This window comes from Zingiber officinale, chromosome 7A (genome assembly GCF_018446385.1).
Source record: "Zingiber officinale cultivar Zhangliang chromosome 7A, Zo_v1.1, whole genome shotgun sequence".
Lineage (NCBI taxonomy): Eukaryota > Viridiplantae > Streptophyta > Magnoliopsida > Zingiberales > Zingiberaceae > Zingiber > Zingiber officinale.
The window spans coordinates 123,135,120-123,156,396 of NC_055998.1; the positions used below are offsets into that span (position 1 = coordinate 123,135,120).

General features: G+C 36.1%; 2 protein-coding genes across 2 annotated transcripts; one reads left to right on the top strand and one right to left on the bottom strand.

Annotated features, from left to right (window-relative positions):
- Nucleotides 1-52: 52 nt before the first annotated feature.
- On the bottom strand, nt 53-17,250 carry LOC122002326 (DUF21 domain-containing protein At4g14240-like). Its single transcript, XM_042557457.1, has 13 exons — nt 16,864-17,250; nt 15,771-15,847; nt 8,211-8,294; nt 8,020-8,133; nt 3,711-3,797; nt 3,565-3,636; nt 2,829-2,896; nt 1,982-2,069; nt 1,807-1,880; nt 1,362-1,740; nt 1,026-1,072; nt 865-946; nt 53-408 (listed from the first exon to the last, which is right to left on the bottom strand). The coding sequence occupies exons 1-13, from the start codon at nt 17,123-17,125 to the stop codon at nt 286-288; spliced, it is 1,557 nt and encodes a 518-aa protein (XP_042413391.1). The 5' UTR covers nt 17,126-17,250; the 3' UTR covers nt 53-285.
- A 482-nt stretch (nt 17,251-17,732) lies between these two features.
- On the top strand, nt 17,733-21,039 carry LOC122002328 (RNA-binding protein Y14A-like). The gene is made up of 4 exons (XM_042557459.1): nt 17,733-18,066; nt 19,400-19,536; nt 20,345-20,490; nt 20,734-21,039. Exons 1-4 carry the CDS (start codon nt 17,796-17,798, stop codon nt 20,780-20,782), a joined length of 603 nt encoding a protein of 200 aa, XP_042413393.1. The 5' UTR covers nt 17,733-17,795; the 3' UTR covers nt 20,783-21,039.
- Nucleotides 21,040-21,277: the final 238 nt, after the last annotated feature.

Consider the following 21,277-nt stretch of genomic DNA (forward strand, 5'->3'; position numbering starts at 1 on the left):
AATAATTTCCTACATACATTTGACTAACTAACTAGATCGTGGACATCAAACCTACACTAAATAACTCATCTTTATTCAGCAAAATTATATCCCAGCCATGGGGATCCAACTTAACCATACAAATGTCCGAGTCCAGATAGGTTCCACATCCTCCAACCATATCGTCCGTCCTTATTTTACTTGCAATCGCTAATTACATCCATTACCAGCGATAAATAGCTCTTACACATGCATCACAAAGCTTTTACACGAGGAGATTCCTTCTGGGGCAAAATTTTAGGGTTGTTATCTTTTGGTTCCCAATAGCGGTTCCACCAGGTTCACTTGATGCCGTGGCGTGTGCAAGTCTCCTTCAGTGGGTTTCTTTAGGATGCCGGCGGGCTGTTGTCCTTGCCGACTTAGAGCTCCCTGGATGAGTAAAAATGGAATGATTCACTGCTAAATTTGGAAACTACATCGCGGAATACAAATATGGTGAACACAGCTGAATTTTAGTTATAATTATTTTACAGACTAAACTGAATTGGATATTTTCTTTAGAAACTGAGTCGAACAAATTTGGAATGCTTCAAATATTAGCTTGGCTCAGTTTTAGAAATACTATGTGACACCAGAACTAAACTGAATTTTGATATAGAAAATTTGGAATAAAAAAAAAAAGCAGGTTTGTGCGTGTGAAAATTGAACTGAACTAATATTATATAGATAGATATTTCGATTTTTTATATGAACCAAACAATGATCACTCCTAAACCTAGACTCTTCCAAACACAGATCATTGTTTAATGATGATAGCAAGAGTTTGATAAACTGTAAGCTCAAAGATGAAAACAGAGAAACCATTGGAGTTATAAAGATACTAACCGCTGATTTTTGTTTAGTCAACCTCCTGTAAGATGGAGCTCGTGCGACTGAAGAAGCAGCGGCGGCAGCTGCCACACGTATCCTGAAAAAAGATACTTCTGTAAACGAAAGGTTTTAAAGGGAGGAAACATCATATGCCAAAAAATGGAATTGCTCAACACCTTTTATGAACATCAACATATTCGTCGGTCTCGTCAACTATCTCCTCCTGCATGTGGATCATTTTGTACATGGTCAGCGTCTTACAATAATGAAATCTACTATATTTTACTCGTAAGTAGTTTAACATAACTTCAACTGTTAGGTTTGCACGTTGTTAGGAAGTAAAAAAATTCAAAATCTTGTTTCAAAATTCAATAATGCGCGCCTAGTTTAACATCCAACACCTCGATACATTGAACGTATAGCAGTATCTACCTCAAGAAAAAGCAATTTAGCAGCATTGAATGACCACAACCAATGATGTTGGGACAAGTGTGATGATTTTTTAACTTTACCTGTAAGAGTTCTTCAAAAACATCCTCAAGTGTGATGATCCCAATAACTTCTCCTTCTTCGGTATCTTCTGATAATCGAGAAACTACCTTTGCTTCTGCATCATTCTGTTGCAAAGTCGTGGGTTTATCTTCACTAATAATTTTATTTTCATACCTATCAACGTCGACGACAACACTGTCCAAATTTTCCTTTGTCTTAGACAATAAAGGGGTCGTAGCATTGGATTCAATATTTAGTTCTTTATTTTCTCCAGATTTTTCACCATCGGTCAGTGACATACTCTTAGGTTTCCCTTTCGACTTGACAACAGCAGCCATATGACTGCTTCCTTTCTGAAATTCATTTAGTATGTCATACAGAGGCATATCGGCAGGCACCCTGAACATTCCAAATATGAGGGCATCGTTCAATGAATACAGTAAGTGTATACAACAAGGCAAATACCTGGGGATTCTTCTAATTGATATAGCACTGACAGGTGTTTCAGTCTCAGGTCGAACTGTAAGAAGACTTTTCACCTGATATTGTTGCAAAGTATTATATGAGACCAGACCAGAACAAAATTACCAGGAATTTGTGATAGGACAAGGAAAAAAAAGGAAATGATAATAATACCTACCAACAAAAGGCCTATAATATTCTTTGGGTTCCCTGAATAAACAGGGACACGACTGTGGCCCCGAGCAAGAATCTTGCCAATAGCCTCCCTATCATAATAACTTTATTAATCACAGGCATAAGTTACAAAAGTACAAAAACGTAACACAACTAGTCTAAATAGGCTACTATAAACCTCCTCATCTCCCAAATTCAATAATTACTCAGAGGTTCATGACTAAGGCGATACAGCAATTCTAATGGGAGAAGGATAGCTTATGCTGGTTATTTTATTTAAACTGCAATTGAACTATAAGCAGGCTTAAACCCAGTGTTACTCCATTTAATATGTTCAAAGAATTTTTCACACATACTATTATTATTCAAGTTAATTTCCAGTATTAGAAGGAAACCAAATAAAAATTGGTGAACTGGTTCACCAAAAAACCACCTGCCAAGGAGTCGAAAGACATCTGCAAATTTCAAAGAATTGAATCAAACTCCTTGAATCAGTCTCCATCGTATTATTTCCTGCATCCCTAATGTCTGAATATTGTCCTTCCAACTATAACATGCAGTAAATCTAGAGAAACCAGAAGTTTGAAATGCAGTAAGCCAAGATGGCCCACCATGTCTCTCTGTAATTTCAGATTCCGATGTAAAAACAAGCCAATCTTGCATCAATTTGATTTCTTGCTTAAAGAATGGGAGTTCTGCATATACCTGAATAGTTTTGAAACAGTTGCAAGTAGCAAGGAATAATAGATCACGATTTACAAAGTACTATTCTTAGAATGTCATGTATCTCTTGAAAATAGATCACTGGTATCACAGGAAAGGAAAGATTTATTATATGTACAGAGTCTCACCAGTCTAATTTTGAATTGACGTCTAAGGAGAAGGTAGACTCAATGGGTGTCATAGCAGCCTCAGCTGTCTGTACATATGATCATATCATTAGAAATTAGAAGACCTAAATTTACAACATTCTAGACAAGGCAAAACATGGATCCATTACAGAAAGTCAGAGTACTATTATTTATATCATCAAAGAAGCAGCATAACACTTAACTATCTTGCTTAATCAAGATTCTAATTATAACCTAGACAATTAGACATGCACGATCCACGTATTCAAAATTACAAATTAAATTAATGGTAGACACGAAGCCGACCCCACCTAATGGAATAAGGTTTGGTTGTTGTTATTGTTGTCATCAAATAGGAAGATGAAGTACATTAACGGGAAAAGACACGATGTTTAGACATAGTTAAGAAACAGGTTAATGGCATAAAGTCCCGTATCATTCTTGAGGGGCAAAGAAAATATGTTTTGACATAGTTAAGAGAAAGAACAATGGAATGAGAGATTTATTAATCTATATTTACGAGTACCAACCAAGAGAAAGAAGAATAAAAGATAAGAGGGTAATGGAAGAGAGGATAATGACACAGGAGACTGATTAGTCTATATTTACTAGTACTAATCAAGAGACAGGGACAGGAGATTAGATTAGAATTTCGACATCTACTGCACGAGCAGACAAATGTAGGAAGGAATCTAAATTTGTGACATGCAACTGGAACAAACTTAGTAAAATACACCTTTTCAGTCAAATCAAGTGCCCCACTTATTATTGTGGTTTCATCGTGTGTAAGCTCTCCACCTTTTCCTGCCTAAAATGGTTGAGAGCAATTGTAAGCACCACAAATTGCAATTGCTGATATAGTAAGAATGTAAATAACTATACCTCTTTGCTGTGGATAGAGACCAGAGCTTTTAACTGAGCGCGCCTAAAAAGCGCAGACTCATTATGTCCAAGTGCACAATCTAGAATCTGAATCCACAATTACAGTTGGAAAAAAAAATCAATCTTAGGTAAACAAAGAATGTGTTTGAAACTCTAACGTTATGTTGTAGATAGAATACACCATACACTACTAATAACCAGGACAACTCTAAGAAAACCGTAGAGCTACAAGCTTAAAATAACAAAATGGAAAAGACAACAAATTACTAAATAGTCCAACACAATCTCTATTGTCTAGGTTGGCATCCAAACTCTCTAGAGATTAGAAGTTACAATGAAAAATATGGTAGTTCTATGATCCTACTGATTGTTTAAGTACCAATGGCTGCAACAAGGTAAGCAATTGGACAAAAGCAATAAAATATCAATTTTAAGAAGATATAAATCTGTTCCTGCATTTTCAAGTTGGTGTTCTGCTTCCTCAAATTACTTTGGAAGCAGGCCAGTTTATAAGAGGCAATGTGTATCTAAGCCTCTATTGCTATGTATATATATATAAGTGCATATGATCTATAAGAAAATATAAAGAAAACAAATTGCAAATTCAATATGTCAAATTTAGCAACTTAGATTGTAGACTGGAAAACTTTATTCATTTTAGAGGTTGTTGTAGAACTATCTTATTTATAAGATAAAAATGACAACATGTATCTACAAGATTCCTATTAAAGCAAAAAAGACTGAACGAATGCTCCTCTAGCTAATTCAATAATAATTCAGTAACTAACATTGGAAATTTTTTGCCAATGTAAAATATCACATATTGCCAATTTTGGAAAGGTAACATTGCATAAGACAAACAAAATCAACTAATGATCAACTAATGGAAGCCTACATATTGTCCCTATATTAGTATTAACCCTAGTACCAATTATAAGATGATTGACAAGGCCACTTTTTGTATCATATTTCACTTATTAATAAAAGACAATATTGGTTATTATATTTACTTCAGTTCAGTGTCGAATGAATAAGTATAATAATGTTATAGAGTAGAAGGTTCTAGTATCAGTTGGTTGAATTGATAGTGGGATATTGTGGATATATAGAACACTACTCTTAACCATTCCTAGTCAAACATTAATATACAAGGACAATATTAATGCGTTGAGATTAACATGTAGGTCAACGGATGACTTAATCTCACAAGTCATGGATATGCAATATTAGATTGACACATGAGTATATATTAGAAAATATGTACTGAATTGACTCGCCATGAGATGTTTCATGGATCGTTATATGAGTTTCATAAGCATTCTCATAGTGACTATTAGTGTGAATAGTCCTTAGATCTGAAGTCACTACGGTTCCCTACATAAGGAGTTGTGTACTTTGGTATCGACAAACGTCACCTATAACAAGGTGGAATATAAAGTCGATCACTAGGTATGCAATAAGTTATGCGGAGGGATGTGAGTGATGTAGATGAGATCTATCTCTTCCATATGACGAAGTGATATCTATGGGCCCTTGATTAGTAGGACACAAGAATGCATGGTCATGCTCAAATAAGTCAATATACGATATTGAGCTTATTTGATTGAGTGTGTCTACTTAGAGATCAAGAAACACAAAAATTGACAAGAGGATGACACGGTCTATGCCTAATTGATCAATTTAAATATCAAGGATAAAAGGATTGAGTCATACAAGATAGTGGACACGGAAAGGTTAAGTCAGATGATCTCGATATTTTCGCCATTTGGGTAGCAATGATGTATCGCTAGATGTCATTAATTGTTTATGTATCTAAATTAGTTTTAGAGACTCAACGCTACGAGAATCTATTGGGTCACATACAAAGAACAAGTTTATTTGGAGATAGGTTTATATGATGGATCATTGGATTAAGTCTAATTTAAATTGGACTCATTGAGTCAGACTCACTATTGGATTGAGTCCAATTCGAATTAGACTCATTGAATCAATTTGGATTGATGATTAATGAGTTAGACTCATTGAGTGATTTGATGAATTTAAATTCATGAAGGAAGAGGAGTGCTCAATTTAGAATTGATCATGAATTGGATGAAAAGTGATCAATTTTGAATTGCTCATGTATTAGATGCATTGGATGTAGTCAAATATTAATGTTAATTAAGGCAATTGACATTAAGGTAATTTCATGAATGAGTACACAAGAGGTTTTGATTCATTTTCATGAAGAGACTTTTGTGTTCTTGCTCCTTCTCTTCCTTCTTCAACTCTTGGTCGAAACTTCCAAAGAGGTTGCTAGCACAACCTTTGGTTGTTTTTCTTCTCCACTTCGTGAGTTCGTGAGACGAACGGAAGGCTTGTTTGTGTGGATACCCAAAGAGGCGCGAACACTTGATCGTGCTGAGATCCAAGCTATCGGGAGTTCATGTTTACGCAACAAAGGTAACTCTCTTTAACAAATACTTAGCATATGGTTTTTCTTCACATGGATCTTCTGGAAAGGAACTAATTTTTCCGTTGCGCTTTTTACGTGTTTAGCGCAATAGTTCCTTACAAACGAACGGAAGACTTATTCGTGTGGATACTGAAAGAGGCGTGAACACTTGATCGTATTGAGATCCAAGCTGTCGAGAGTTCGTGTTTACGCAACAAAGGTAACTCCCTTTAACAAATACTTAGTATATAATTTTCCTTCGCATGGATCTTCTAGAAAGGAACTAATTTTTCCACTGCGCTTTCTGCGTGTTTAGCGCAATAGTTCCTTACACCCTAGACGACACAAATTAAAGTGGGGCAATCGCTTTGTGTTAATGAAAAAACACCAAAAAATCATCCAGTTAGTTTCATTTATAAAGTGACGAAGACAATCGAACCATAGTTTGAAATCTCATGCCAAGTCAAGCAGATAGAAATATATGATTCAAATAAATTTATAAAACTTGATACTACTCGGCCAGGGAACATCTCATGTGTCGTTATGTCAATTATATAGATGAGTAACACCGAACTTGGGACGACTGGCCTGACCTACTCCAACGGAAGTTTTCCACCGGCCGCGCAGAGTAAAATGGGAAGTGCTCGGGCGGCCCAGAATGTCAACATCTCGTGGTTACACGCCCCATTTGGAGGAAAAAAACCCTGCAAATGCACCGTAGCTGGGATTGAACCGTGGATGCATGCCTGGATGACAACTTGGCGCCCTTCCGCTGTACATTTGTTTTTACCATCGTTTGACATGCAACAAGACATGCCAAAATGAATTGAAATTTTGTAGCTTGTGTTTGTACAATATAATATCAAAATTGTACCATTTCAGATTGAACACAAATTATGAACTAGGTATGTTGGTGTTTTCACTTTTTTTTTCCCTTTCATGATGCCCTTCCTCATACTTCCAATTTGCTACTACACCATAACGGAGAATGTCAACGCGGTATCAAAATCATATTGATCATTCCAGTCAAAATTTGAAACTTTGACAAGATTCAAGATTTTAAACCTTAAATTGAATAAAAACATGAATATGAATTTTACAATTAAAAAAGTGGAAACTCTCTGGACTAGTTTAATTCTAATGCTTTGGCACTTGAACTCTCCGTCTACTCCTTTGTATGAATGTCACACATTGACACTTGGATAGTGACACTTTGAATGGACACTTAATACCCTTATTGTTCATATGCAAAAAAATTTCAAAGCAGCTATGTTGGACACCTATATCCAGAGACATGTGAATACTCATACCCAAATCCAAGTAGCATAGCTCTAAAGTTACTTACATTTCAGTGCATGATTTGATCCTTTTTTAGTTTATCTATAAACGCAATCAATACCACCTACTAAATTAAAGTGGCTTATTCTAAACACAAGTAAAAGATCTTAGAAGGCATTAGGAAAAACATTCTGAAATCTCTACAGACTATACACACAGATTTATAAACATCAGCAATTATTTGATGGTCAGAATCGGCATCATAGTAGCATTGCTCCTTTGTAATGTGCATGGCCAGTGTTCAAGACAAAAAGCTGCATTGCAAGCCTCATACTGGTGTGAGATTTTTTCTAGAATAATTTTGAAATAGGCACGGGAAGAAAGTAGGCTAACAAGAAGATGCTTAACATGAGCTCTTATTCAATAATTTATGACTCAACAGTCAAAGGAATTTCTAAGAAGAAAAAAAAGGAATGAAGCCTCCAAGTTTGCAGAATTGGAGAGTATTACTTGCATCATCAAATTATGTTGTTTCTTGTTGTGATGGCTATAAAATAATTGTCAACATTAGTTACAATCGCACAAACAAAAAATTACCTTGCCAACAGGATAAGCTATTGGGTAGCACATGATCATTAATATTCGCACTAGCCAGACCAAGTTAGCCCCCACTGCTAACCCATATCTTGTGCATATGGCTTGAGGAATAACCTGGACAAAATACAACATAATAAGTTCTAAAGAGAGAACAATGGAGCTATAATCTATCAATAGTGAAGCACAATTACCTCCCCAAAAGCCAGGACGAAGGTCACAGACAACACAATAGCAACAAATGGATTGAATATTCTATCAAGATAGAGAGGAAGAGCCTGCAATAAACAAATATTTTAGCCTCATTAATTGTAGTTCCATTTCAAAGAATCAAGTATCAAAAGATAAAATTTAACAAGTGAGCTAAACTACAAAGTTATACAATACATTAAAAAGATCATTTACGGATATGTAGTGTTGGTATACCCTTTCCCTTTTTCTTAAAACATAATTACAGTTAATCATAATGAAATTATCTTAATTGGGATGATTATATAAATGCACCGAATTCTGATTGTCAACTTTCATGAGCATATAGAAGAATGTCCCGAATGTAGTAAGTCTAGTAGTGAACTTACTGAAAGTGCCCAAATTTTGAAAAGAAATCCTTGGGGTGACAACTCTATAAGTTGTTGATGCAATTGTCCCTTGGTCGAAGTTGATCAATTTGACTCAAGCTTGAATTTTGATATTTGACAATATATGGAGATTGGAGGCGCAATTGTCCTGGTAAAATTCTCCACTGGTCAAAGGTTGATCAGTTTGATATGAGAGAGTAGTCAAGTAAGTCAAGGTTGATTGGAAAATTCTTAATTGGAGGTTAGATAAGGGCAAGACTAACAGGATAATTGGCAGAAGAAGAAAAATCAAGTGAATCATGGAGGACCGGACAATTGGTGTGAGAAGCCATATGCACAAGAGCTTCAGCGATTAAGGCACCCGAGATAATCCTAGAAAAGGATTTTGCGTAGCAGCTCTCGAAACAACACTCAGTATTGGCAGTTCTTGGAGCTAAGTGTCATTGCATTTCCTTCTACCAAGAGGGAGATTCGAGCAACAAGAAGAGAGTAAGCTGAGATTTCATTATTGTAATCTCATGTAAGATTTCATTATATTTGTTCTTGCTCTTCTTGGTATATTTCGTGTTGTGAGCGTGTACGAAGCTTCTCTACCTCCGGATTGTTTCCAAGGAGTGTTTTCATAGTGTAGATGTGCGCATTGTGTGGATCCTTAGATTAGTCATCTCAAGGAGGTAGATACCAAGTAAATCCTCGTGTTGGCATTGGAGAATTCTTCGCTTCAAGCATTCCGCTGCAACTCATCTTCGTCGAAGCGAGAGAAGTTATCCCCCCCCCCCCCCCCAACTCCCCTTAGTCTCAACAAGTGATATTAGAGCGAGGCCACTCTTCACCGAACTCATCGCCGAAAAGGGAAAGGAGCTAGAGGAAGAAGTTGAAGCCCTAAAGTCAACAAGTCAAAGATTTCATCTAGAGAGCTCAACTTCAAGATAGATTTCCGAGATGGACTTAGATTTGATACTCGAGCACCTCCACCATTCACATCAACAAGCTTCGGCCTTTGAAAATCAAGGATCGAGAATTTCTTGATGATAGAGATAAAGCAATGGTTTGCTCTAATGGAGGGGATTCAAGCTCCAACGAATGACAAAGGAAAAATTCTTAAGAAGAACAATTAGAGTGAGGAACAAATCAAGAGATGCAAGGTCAATGACAAAGTAACCAAATTATTGGTTAACTTATTGCCTAGCAACATTTGAGTAAGCTCGGAGAATATCAAGATGTAAAAGAGCAATGAAGCAAATTGGTAAAGCTCAGATCCATCCTCAATGGAGTGTAACGACAAAAACAAAGAGAAATACTCTTTGTTTCATGTACATGAGGATTCAGAAATTGAGAGATGCTCAACGTCCGAGGAAATTGAAGAAATATCCACCTCAAGGAATGAGGAGGAGCGTCAATCTTTGACACCGAAGCAAGAAGAAGCCTTTACTTCTTGGTCAAATGAAGAAGAGTCTTGTGTCATCCCTACCAGCAAAGAAGGTATAGCAATTTCAATTTGTAAAAATATAAATCATATCATTTGCTTGAGTGTAGAGAAAATGGAAACTACAAGAGCAAGTGTCCAAAGTTGACCAAAAAGAAGGGTCAAGTGGCACCCAAGGACAAGAAGAAGCCAAAGAAGGTCGGTCCCTTGGTACGTAAAAGCCAGGAGCATATTAGATGCTTTTATTGCAATTAAAAGGGCCACTACCGAAATTAATGTCCAAAGGGAGGGGGGGATTCCAATCAAAAACCAAGAAGGAAGTTCAATTCAAGGGAGAACTCTTAAAAGTAAAAGGTATCATTTATTGATGCAATTCCTTTAAGAAATGATAAAAAATATGCTAGAAATAATTTATATCATTTTAATGCTATTTATCATGAAAATAAGAAATATGATAGGATTAAAGAAAAATATGTAACATATCATGCTAGAACTACCTTATCTAAGGATAGGAAGGTAAAAAATAATTTAGGGATGAAATCTAAGAAAAATAGATATATGCCTAAAAAGAAAAATTCTCAAAAGATAAATGAAAAATCTAAGTTTAAGGATTTATAGAAGGAAAATCAAGTCTTAAGGTCAAGACTTGGAAAATTATAGAGAAAACTTAGAAAAATGACAAATGAAGAAAAGGGGTCCTTGAACAAAAACCTAGGTCAAAATAAACAAGAACCATCCAATGGTAGGAGGCGTTTGGGATACAAACCAAAAGCCAAGAAGGATGTATCTTCATACCATAAAGTTCCATATAACTATGAAACTAACCCTAGGTCTAGGAGTCAAGTCAAAGTTACAAGGGAAGTTACCTCTAGAGTTAACTTTGAGAAAACTAGTGGGACTAAGGCTTTAAAAAAGCCTAAGAAACTAATTAGGAAGGTTTCTAGGAAATTATCCCTAGTGAGTATCTAGCACATCCAAGGATCACCAATAGGTTTTGGATTCCTAAGAGTGTGTTCTCTACACCTTAGATGGGTTTAGAGGATGTCAACCCTAAGTGGAAGGGTAGTTAACCTATCCATGAAAAAGTTGGCATCTTAGGGCATTTTCAAGATGTTGTAACACTTTGAAAATGAAAATTTGATTTTTAAGAGTAAATGTGTCAATTAAAATATTTGAGGAATTGAGCTTAATTAAATTGACACAACTATGATAGAAGGCAAAATATACTAAGTTGGGATTTTGGCACATTTAAAGAAAAAAGGTGCTTTTAGGTCTAATTAGGTTTAACTTAGCAAAAATAGATTAATGACAAAACTTAGATGAAAATCTAGGTATTCTTATTATGCTAAATTGTCATGCTTTGTTTGCCCTATCACATGTCATGCTATCATGACATCATATTTGATATTCATATTTTATTATGAAAAATGGCATGATATTTTTAATACATCTCATACATGCATCATTCCATTTATGATATATTTAGATTGAATTTTTGGAAAGTAAGCATGTGATATATGTCATGATTATATTCATGCATTATTTTAATCTTTTATAATTAAGGACAATGACATTAATTATCAAATGACATCCTAGGTGGATGATCAAAATTTAAAATGTCTAAATAGAAATGCATGATCCTTTAAATTAGGGAAAACCAATATCTACATCTCACAAGGATAATAAGTTGGCTTGTATGTGTTTTGATGCATATATATACCAGTGAAATGTTAGGAGGATGAACAAAACTCAAGATATTGATTTAGTATATCTATTTGAGTTTTAATTTTATCAAAACACATAGATTATGTGTTATATAATCATGGGAAAAGCAAGTGTACAAGTCATGTACATGTAGCTCCAAGATCATGGTTGGAAATTGGTTTTAAAAATGATTTCAAAAATGTTTTTGAAAACTTTGGTGAAGACCATTTGTTGATAACAATCACTATTGAATAGCTAGAAACAAAATTAAGAGAAATATTGAAGTTTTTAAATGGTTTCCAATTACGTGGCAATCTTTGAAAATAGGGGTTATTTTCATAGAAAATTATTTTTCCCTGATAGTATATGACATAAGTAATGTCTACCCAAAGTTTCATAATTTTTAAAATTTTATAGAATTATTTATGCATTTCTGAAATTCGGTCTGAAATCAAAATCAGAGATTTAGTTATGGTAATCGATTGGATCAATCGATTACTACACCCAAATCGATTATGGTAATCGATTGGAGCGAATTTCCACGAGCACAGGCTCGCAGAATCGATCAAGTGATTGATTAAGAGGTACTAATCGATTAAGTCAATCGATTAGAACTGCAGTAATTGATTGAAACCCAACTTCAATCGATTCAGAGACGCTATAATTGATTGATAGCTAAAATCAATCAATTAAGAATGTTGATTTTGGTTGAAATGGTCTGATTTCAGTCCATTAAGCTACGTTTAGTCGAGTTAATCATCCCCAACCCTCTGAAATGCATTTATAAGTATTTAAGGGAAATTTTCTTAATAAAAACAAGAATGGAATGGTTAAGGAAGACCAACTTGGAGTTTAGAAGGAGGTTTAGTTTCAAAGTTAAATTTTGAATCTCAAAACTTCAAGTTTAGATTTCCTAAAAATTTAGGAATTCTGAATCTTTGTTGGTATAATGATAGAAGTTTGGAGCATATTTTACGGAGGAGTTTTTCCTTAAAAGCATGATTTAGATGTTTTTTTAATGGAAGATTGGAAATCTTCATTGAAACGAATGAATGTTCTAGGATGAGCATACAATATATACTTAAAGGCGAACATAAGATAAAATGAATGGTATGAGACTGTCATTGAGTTACTTTACAAAATTGACTACCAAGGGGAAGAGTTTTTGAAGTTTGTCAAAGGGGGAGAAAATGTGAGGTTTAAGCTAGAAACTCACATTCATGCTTCGAGCATGGGATGAAATTGGAAGTTGGGCTAATATGGGCTAGCCTAACTTAAACATATTGTTAAATATTAAAAAGGAGGAGATTATTGGTGCAATTTTCCCTGGTCAAAGTTAATCAATTTGATTCAAGTTTGAGTTGTGATGTTTGACAATATATGGAGACTGCAGGTGCAATTGTCCATTTGGGATATTGTTGGCGTAAGGTTGACTAGTTTGATATAAGAGAGTAGTCAAGTATGTCAAAGTTGATGGGATACTTGACTAGGAAAGTCGTAATCGGAGGTTAGGCAAGGGCAAGACCAACGGGATGGTTGGCAGAAGAAGAAAAACCAAGTGGATCATGGAGGATCAGACACTTGGTGTGAGAAGTAGGGGTGTAATTGAATCAAGCCGAGCTCGAACTTTATTTAACGAATATATTCATGGCTCACGAGCTTATTCAAGCTTTTATCAAGCCTAAACGAGATTAATAAATATAAATTATAAATTTAAATATTCATTAAAAATTAAATTATATATTTAGAAAATTATAATATTTATAATTTTATTCTAATAAATAAATTTAATATATTTGCCTATATTTTTCATAAGTAGGGTGTAAAATCTATAAATTCAATATCAAAATTATTATTTTTTCATTTAAAAGTTGATTCATGAGCTTACTAGCCAACATGTTCACGAGCTAACGAGCTAAGTATTATAAAATTTGAGCTTGGTTTGTTTATCTTAACGAGCCTTATTAAACAAGCTTAAACGAGTATTTATCGAATCGACCTTCGAATAGCTCATGAGCGGCTTGGTTCATTTACACCCCTAGTGAGAAGTCCTGGTGAGTGAGAAGGACCTAGTGAATGAAGCCAGGCAAATAGAAAGTCCTGGTGAGTGAAGTCAGACAATTGGAAAATCCTGATAAGTGAAGTTAGGCAATTGAAAAGTTCTGGTGAGTGAAGCCAGACAATTAGGAAGTTCTAATGAGTGAAGCTAGGCAGTGAGAAACATTGGTGAATGAAACTAGGTGAGAAAATTCTAGTGAGTGAAGTTAGGTGGAGAAAAGTCCTAGTGAGTAAAGCTAGACATTGGAAAGTCCAGGTGGGCCAAAGGTTAACCGGGCACCTGGTGTTTGGAAGTCAAAGTGGGTCATGGAGGTCCGGATACTTGACACGAGAAGAAAAGTCCAGGTGGATCAAAGGTTGACTAAACACTTGGTGTTTGGAAGTTGAAGTGGGTCATCGAGGACCAAACACTTGGCACAAGGAGAAAAATCCAAGTGGGTCAAAGGATTAGCCGGACACTTGGCGGAGAAGTCCCAGTAGGTCACGGTTGACCGGAGATTAGACAAGAGAACCCTAGACTTGGATTCAGCAAATTAGGGATCGATTGACTCTATGCAAATCGATTAGGTAATCTATTAGGAGGTTCTTGCGAGAACACAGAAAGGGCCCGAATCGATTGGGCGAGCCTAATCGATCAAACCAATCAATTAGGGCTAGGAGATTTGTGAAGAGGAATTCACGAAAAACAAGGTTGAATCGATTGGCCCAATCGATTCAGCCACTTTTAATCGATTGGGTCAATCGATTAGGAAGTGCTTTGCCGCGAGAAGAGAGAATTGATTGAGGCAATCGATTAAGAAGACTTAATCGATTGAGCTAATTGATTAAGGCTTTTTTTGTGAGTGATATAGAGTTGCGGAATTGATTGAGCAATCGATTAAGGCCTTTTTGCGAGTGAACAGAGAGTTGCGAAATCAATTAAGACTCCCTGAATCGATTGGGATGGCTCACCAAACGATTAGAGTTCGAAAAAAAATCGTTATGCAGGTTCTGAGCATGTTGTTGGTGTGGTAATCGCTTAAGGGAAAGCTTAAGCGAGTAAGGCGCCGGAGGTAATCCTAAAAAAGGGTTTTTTTTTTTACAACTCTCGAAACAACACTCAATGCCAATTCTTGGGAGTTCTTGGAGCTAAGTGTTGTTGCATTTCCTTCTATCAAGAGCAGATTCAAGCAACAAGAAGAAAGCAAGCTAAGATTTCATTGTTGTAATCTTGTGTAAGATTTCATTGTATTTGTTCTTGCTGTTATGAGTGTGTATGAGGTTTCTCCGCCTCCGGATTATTTCCGAGAATGAGTGTTAGATTTTTGCACATCACTTCAAAAGTTGACCATTCAAGCCGAACCTAAACAGAAAATGTAACCTATTTATATCTGCTTGGAAACTGCTTGAGGTTGGGTCACTATTTTTCAACTTGTTGCTTTAGAAAGAGGCAAAGATAGAAAGTTATCAAATAGAAACTGATGGCATACGCTGTTTGTTCATTGACAATGAATTCACTCCGGCATCTACCATAAAATCACATGTTTGTAGGTCATTTTTACTTCCATAGTTTGCAAAGTGATTTGGCGTTCACGTGTTTCTTATATAACAGTATGAGTTGACAATAGATGGCATGCAACTATCAATCCCTAAACTAACCGAAACAAGGAATATGGTTCAAGTATATTGCAGGAGTCTTGTAGTGTTAAAAGTATAATGGAAGGCAAGAGATCAAAAGTCATTAATCATCTTACTAGCTAATCTTTGAATCAGGAAATAAGTGGTGGCATGATCTTAAAACTTATGAAAATAAAATACTAGTTACTGAAAATTGTAATGTAGTTTGTTTTTGTCAAGATCCAACAAAGCGCGATAGACATTTATTTGTGGTACTTAATGCATTAAGAGTTTCTGACTTTCATACCATAATTACTGCAGCTAAGGCACTTAAGAAACTAGAAGAATTTAGAACAAATCAATTATTCAGACAGAAACAATTAAACGCACACCTCCATGGCAGCAGCATTACACAAAAGCAAAGTTACAAGAAGCTGGTGTTGCTTTTGAACAACAGGTAGAATTGTAGCTGCAATGGAAGTGCAATGCAATCAACAGAAAAAATACAAGAAGATACAGATAATATGCAAAAAAAACAGTACATAACACAAAACTTTGGTAATGTGTGAGGGTGAAATATAATTCCTAACAACATATAATCGGCTATAATGTTCAGGTCAACATAGTGAGCATGCCAAAAAACTAATCATCTATCTCTCATTCTTTAACAGTAAAAGTAACTCGACAGATTGCTATTTTTTCCTTAAGAAGCTTAGAACAACGTAATTGGCAGTGGAAGTAATTTTTAATCCTCTTATCTTACGAATGTGATCAGGTACAGTGGATTAGCTAGGAGTAACTCCAAAATATACAAAGACACCCATGTGCACGAAGCAAGTGCAATAGCAGTCAACAATCTTATTCATAGATCAAGTGACATACTGCAATCTAAGATGGCCCATATTGTGGCAAAAAGGCGAATACGCTCGCCCCAGTGCCCCGTCAATCTGTCTCAGGACCAACACGGAGGAGATAAATCACAATGACTGAGAAGGCAAGTGGCAGATTAGGCGAGTTTACATGGGTTGCAGGGATTTACGCCCTGCCAGTCCCGAGATTTAATGCCAAGACCTTATGTGACAATCAACCTGTCACTTACCAACTCAGCTAAGATGGCCCATATTGTGGAATGTAGCATCATTAAGTGCAATCTAATCCGTTCAAGTGACATACTGTAAGATTCCATACTTTTTTAACTACATCCACTGACTGATCTACATACATGACATTTCAGCAAAACATTTATGTAGAATATATTATCTCGCAGGCAATCCGCCTCCCATTGCGTTAAAAAAAAAAAAAAATCCAAACTGTCGGAATGAAAATAAATTGGCCGAGTGGAAAAATCAAGTAAATAACAAAAAAGACATCTTTTTATCCTAGAAAAGAAAACATCGTCACTCTTCATTAAAAAAACAGGAAAAGAAACCATCCATCCCGGCAAAAGGAATTAGAAGAGTAGTCTAAAAGCATCGAAGAGCCTACCTGCCTGCTTCTTCTCGATGGGAGTCCCACTGCGCTGCAGGATCTCGAGCTCGACGAGGCCGAGCGACATCAACCCCAGGGTAAGACCCGACATGATCCCCGCAAATAGAACGAGAAAGCACGAGATACCTGCGTACGCGTACCACATAAACGACCCGAAGGGGATGTCCTCTCCCTTCAGCATCACCGCCCCGTCATTCACCGCCGACGAGGCCACCGTCGTCAGCATCCTCGCCGCCACCATCGCATTAATCGCGTGCATCGTCGCCTTACCTCGTGATCCCACTCGGATCCCCCCTCCTTTCGCTGACCGATCCGACCGACCGCGAAGAGGCTCGGCGACGGGACAACAAGAGGCGTACGACGACACGGATCGGGAAGGAAGCCGGAGATTTTTATTTATGAAGATGCAGCACAGCAAGACACCAATCAGGATCCACAGAATAAACCCACGTTTACAAATAAAGGACAGATTCATCCCATGGAAACCCAATTCTCTATGGCGACTTTTGAAACGTGTGTGTCTCCCCCACGACAGCGATTAAAGGAGTGCGGTACAGCGTACTTGCGGAACAGTGAAGCATTTAACTGGTCTCACCCGTAACTGTCGTGAGAATTGAGCCCGGTTTCAGGAAATTTGAACGGCTAGATGAGATGCGGCTGGGTTATTTGGACGGATGAAAAAAATTAGGAATTGGTTATATAAATTAGTAGAAAAGAAATATCGACCCGATTCACTTATTTCAAACTATTGATTATATTCTTTACTAAATAAATTTTAATTCTAAAACTAAAATAAAGTTTTTAAATGTTTATTATAATCATTTTTATATATTTATTAAACAATATTGCTTATCTTTAAATAGTGTAGCTTAACATTTCCTAAGCCATACAGAGCGGGAGGACAGAGAGAGAGGGGGGAGGGGAAGACCATGGCGGCTGCTGTAGGTGACGTTGAGGTGGTGGATTTTGAGCCCGACGAGGACGATCTCATGGACGAGGAGGTTGGCATCGCCGAGGCGGATCCCTCGCCTGCCCCTAAGCTCCGATCCACCATCGCTGGCGTCGGCTCCTCCGGATTAATACCCAGGAAGACCAAAGGCCGGGGCTTCCGCGAGGAGGCGGGTCCGGATCGCGGCAGCCATCTGTCTGCCAGGGATTTCGATTCTCTCGATTCAGATGGAGGTCCGGGGCCACAGCGATGTAAGTCGGGAAACCCTAATGCTGAGCGATGCTTCCTTTTTTATGCCTTTTCGTTGTTTTTTTTAGCATAGTACTCCATTTTGTATGTTCATCTTATTTACCATATCATGGCAACGTTCATAGATCTCTTAATTTTCTTTAAGAAAAAAAAACATTTTTTTTGTAAAAACAAGTGAAAGGATAACGGGAAAAAATGTGCAACAATGTAGGATGTTGTCATTTGTGATCGTCTATGAGATTCAGTCCAATCCTTTTAACTGATCGGTGTGATTCCACCTGTTGTTTTGAGATAGGATGCCCTGCAACTATTTTTTTTTTTATAAACATCTGAACATTGTATCCTTTGAATTCATTGTCATAGTTTTGTAATGCCTGATTCAAGTTATCCGAGCAGAATTTATGGTTGTCGTGATTGTCGACATGAGAAACATGATATATGTCAAAAACATGGATTCTTGTATCTAGTATAGTCTAATCCCAACAAAGGCAATCCATACCCTGCTTGCTCAATTGTATGGTAAAAAGAATGGATTCTTTCTGTTCGTTTTCCTCATCATGCTATGTGTATCCCTTGAGTTATGGTGTATCATTGTATGCATGGATGTTTATCTACTTACCTTTGCAGCAAATGAGAAGAATATATCTGAAATGAATGAGGAAACCCTCTAAAAGTTAGCATATCCAACACCAGCTTGATTTACCTAGGCTTCAAACTTGGTTGTAGTGTTTAAGTCTTATGATTTGTGAAAAATGATGGTGATTCTTTTCTTTGTAGTTTTTTAAAACTTTGTACAAAATGGGATATTCATTTTTCTTATAGAGATTTATATCTTTTAAGTGCAAGTTTCAAATCAAGTTAAACAATTGAGATGCTGATTTTTGGTCTAGCATATTCTACGGTTTTTTTTAATATTAGGGAATTTAAATTTAGCAATAACATGATCAAGATTTTAAATTTTTGTGTGTTGGTGATGTATTGGCAATGGGATATATGGTACAAGTTGTTTCTAAGTCTTCTCATATTTCAATTTATAATGACAATTGATGATTTGGAGCATGAACGATGAAATAAATCTTCATTGCAGGATGTTTATCTCTTTCATTGTGTTTAGGATTCTCTTATTGTATATGAAACAGACCTTTATTATAAGATATTTGTTTCTTTCATGTTGTTTAAGATTCTATGTTTGTACTTGGTTTTTTTTTTTGTTCTAAAAGGTTATTGTTTTGTTTTACCTTTTGTTTCATTTTTTGTGGTGAAGAAGTCCCAAATTTTTGCTTAGTCATGCCATTTATGGAATTGCTTATGACTAATACAAATTTCCTCTTGCAGCTATTGAGGGATGGATTGTGTTAGTATCTGGAGTTCATGAAGAAGCACAGGAAGATGATCTTCATAATGCCTTTCGTGAATTTGGTCAAGTAAAAAATTTGCATTTAAATCTTGACCGCCGCACTGGTTTTGTGAAGGTAGTTATAATAATATTTTTAAACTTGGTAAAATTATCCATGTTTGAAGTACTGGAAAAGAAGATATTACTGAATAATTGCCCATTTTGTTGTACAAAGTATTATGCATTATAGTATTCATTTGCACTGAACAGAAAGGCTTTAGTTGGCTAATTTCTTTAGAATGACTTAGTGGTCCCATTCTACCATGTCATAGCTATTCTAGATGAATAATTTGAAACACTAACAGATGAAAGCATTCAAATCAATATTTTTAGGTGGTACCTTGAGAATTCTCTCATATCTACCATGTCATAGCAAATTAGTCTTGTAACTGGGTAGTCAATGTAGCCTGGTTTATGTTGCTTGCTTTGTGCATCACTTTTGTCTTTCTGTTCCATTTATCTACAACTGCATTTGTGTTTTGTAAATATTAAATATAAACATGAAGCCGTGGTTCATATTAACTATACCATATGTTTAGATCACAATGTCACCATCCTGAATCTGTCAACTAGGATTGAATGCCAATCAAGCTAATGATTAAATATGGGTGAGTGTAGTTTAGGGGCAGCAATAAGGGGTCTTGGGTTCAAGAATGGGTGTCTCGTTTGTTACAAATATATCTTACAGAATAGTTGTTTTTAAATACTTCTTGAGAATGACATCCAGAGGAAAGCAAACAAAATTAATCACATTCTTGATGCTAGATCTATTAAAACTTGTGTCAAAACTTCAACATGGCAAAATTAAACTTATCTATCTTCTTTTTCTAACATTTCCTCTTTTTTTGCATTAAAGTTTTGACGTGTACTTTTTGCTTGTTTAGGGTTATGCTCTAATTGAATATGAGAACTATGAGGAAGCACAGGCTGCAATTACAACACTTAATGGAACTGAGCTCCTTACACAGACAATTTTTGTTGATTGGGCCTTCAGCAAAGGTCCAGTTATGCGGAGAATCACTAGGAGAAGGTAATTTCTTATAAGATGTGATTTTTTTGCGACCTCATATCTAGGCATCTAATTATTTGATTTTTCAAGAATTGAGCTATGAATAAATTTCCATTTCTGCATTCTCAAACATGGTGGTTTATTCATCTCATCTATGTTGCAAATATTATTTGATATTTTTTCCTGCTTTATTCAGTCTTTTTGAAAGTATGTGAGAAGTCTGAAATTGCCTTTTCATCTATTTTGTTCTGTTTCTCACCACAGATCCCCACGAGCTCATCGTTCAAGGAGCCCCCCTAGGAGAAGATACTGAAGCTACGTTGCTTGACCAGTGTGATTTTGGATGTTATCCTCTTACCTTTGGATCTCTATTAGATAAAATTCAATGGGAAAACACAGGACTGCAATGGAATCTTGAGAAGTTGAAGAGTGATTGTGCTTGTATTTCATATTAATGCTTACCATTGTCTGCCTTAGTTGATGTTTGTGGCATTGCTTAGTGATTTTAATGGCACCTTGGTTATTTCATATTTTGCTAAGTCATGATATATCCGAGGTTAGTTTTGACAATTGGTTTGTCAGTTATCGTATACCAATTCAAGATGCAATATTTTTAGGCTTTGTGATTTGCTGATGTCTAATGACATGTAGTGTATCTTTAATTACTGGATAACAAATAACTTGATCGAGTAATTTTGTTGCTACTAGAGATATTCTTGCTAGTGATTATCCAGCAACTTGGATCTACTCATAGGTTCTAAGACACTTATGAGCCCAAACGTTTTCCAACAGTGACTTTCTTATTGCA

Bases quoted from the DNA above. Each gene is read 5' to 3' on its own strand.
- LOC122002326 (XM_042557457.1), bottom strand. From the start codon at position 17,125: ATGCACGCGATTAATGCGATGGTGGCGGCGAGGATGCTGACGACGGTG. The intron at 2,897-3,564 runs GTGTATTTTACT...TCATATGTACAG, and splicing joins CACTTGATTTGACTGAAAAG to ACAGCTGAGGCTGCTATGAC. The intron at 1,741-1,806 runs GTATTTGCCTTG...TGGAATGTTCAG, and splicing joins TCAATTAGAAGAATCCCCAG to GGTGCCTGCCGATATGCCTC.
- LOC122002328 (XM_042557459.1), top strand. From the start codon at position 17,796: ATGGCGGCTGCTGTAGGTGACGTTGAGGTGGTGGATTTTGAGCCCGAC. The intron at 18,067-19,399 runs GTAAGTCGGGAA...TTCCTCTTGCAG, and splicing joins AGGTCCGGGGCCACAGCGAT to CTATTGAGGGATGGATTGTG. The intron at 20,491-20,733 runs GTAATTTCTTAT...TTCTCACCACAG, and splicing joins CGGAGAATCACTAGGAGAAG to ATCCCCACGAGCTCATCGTT.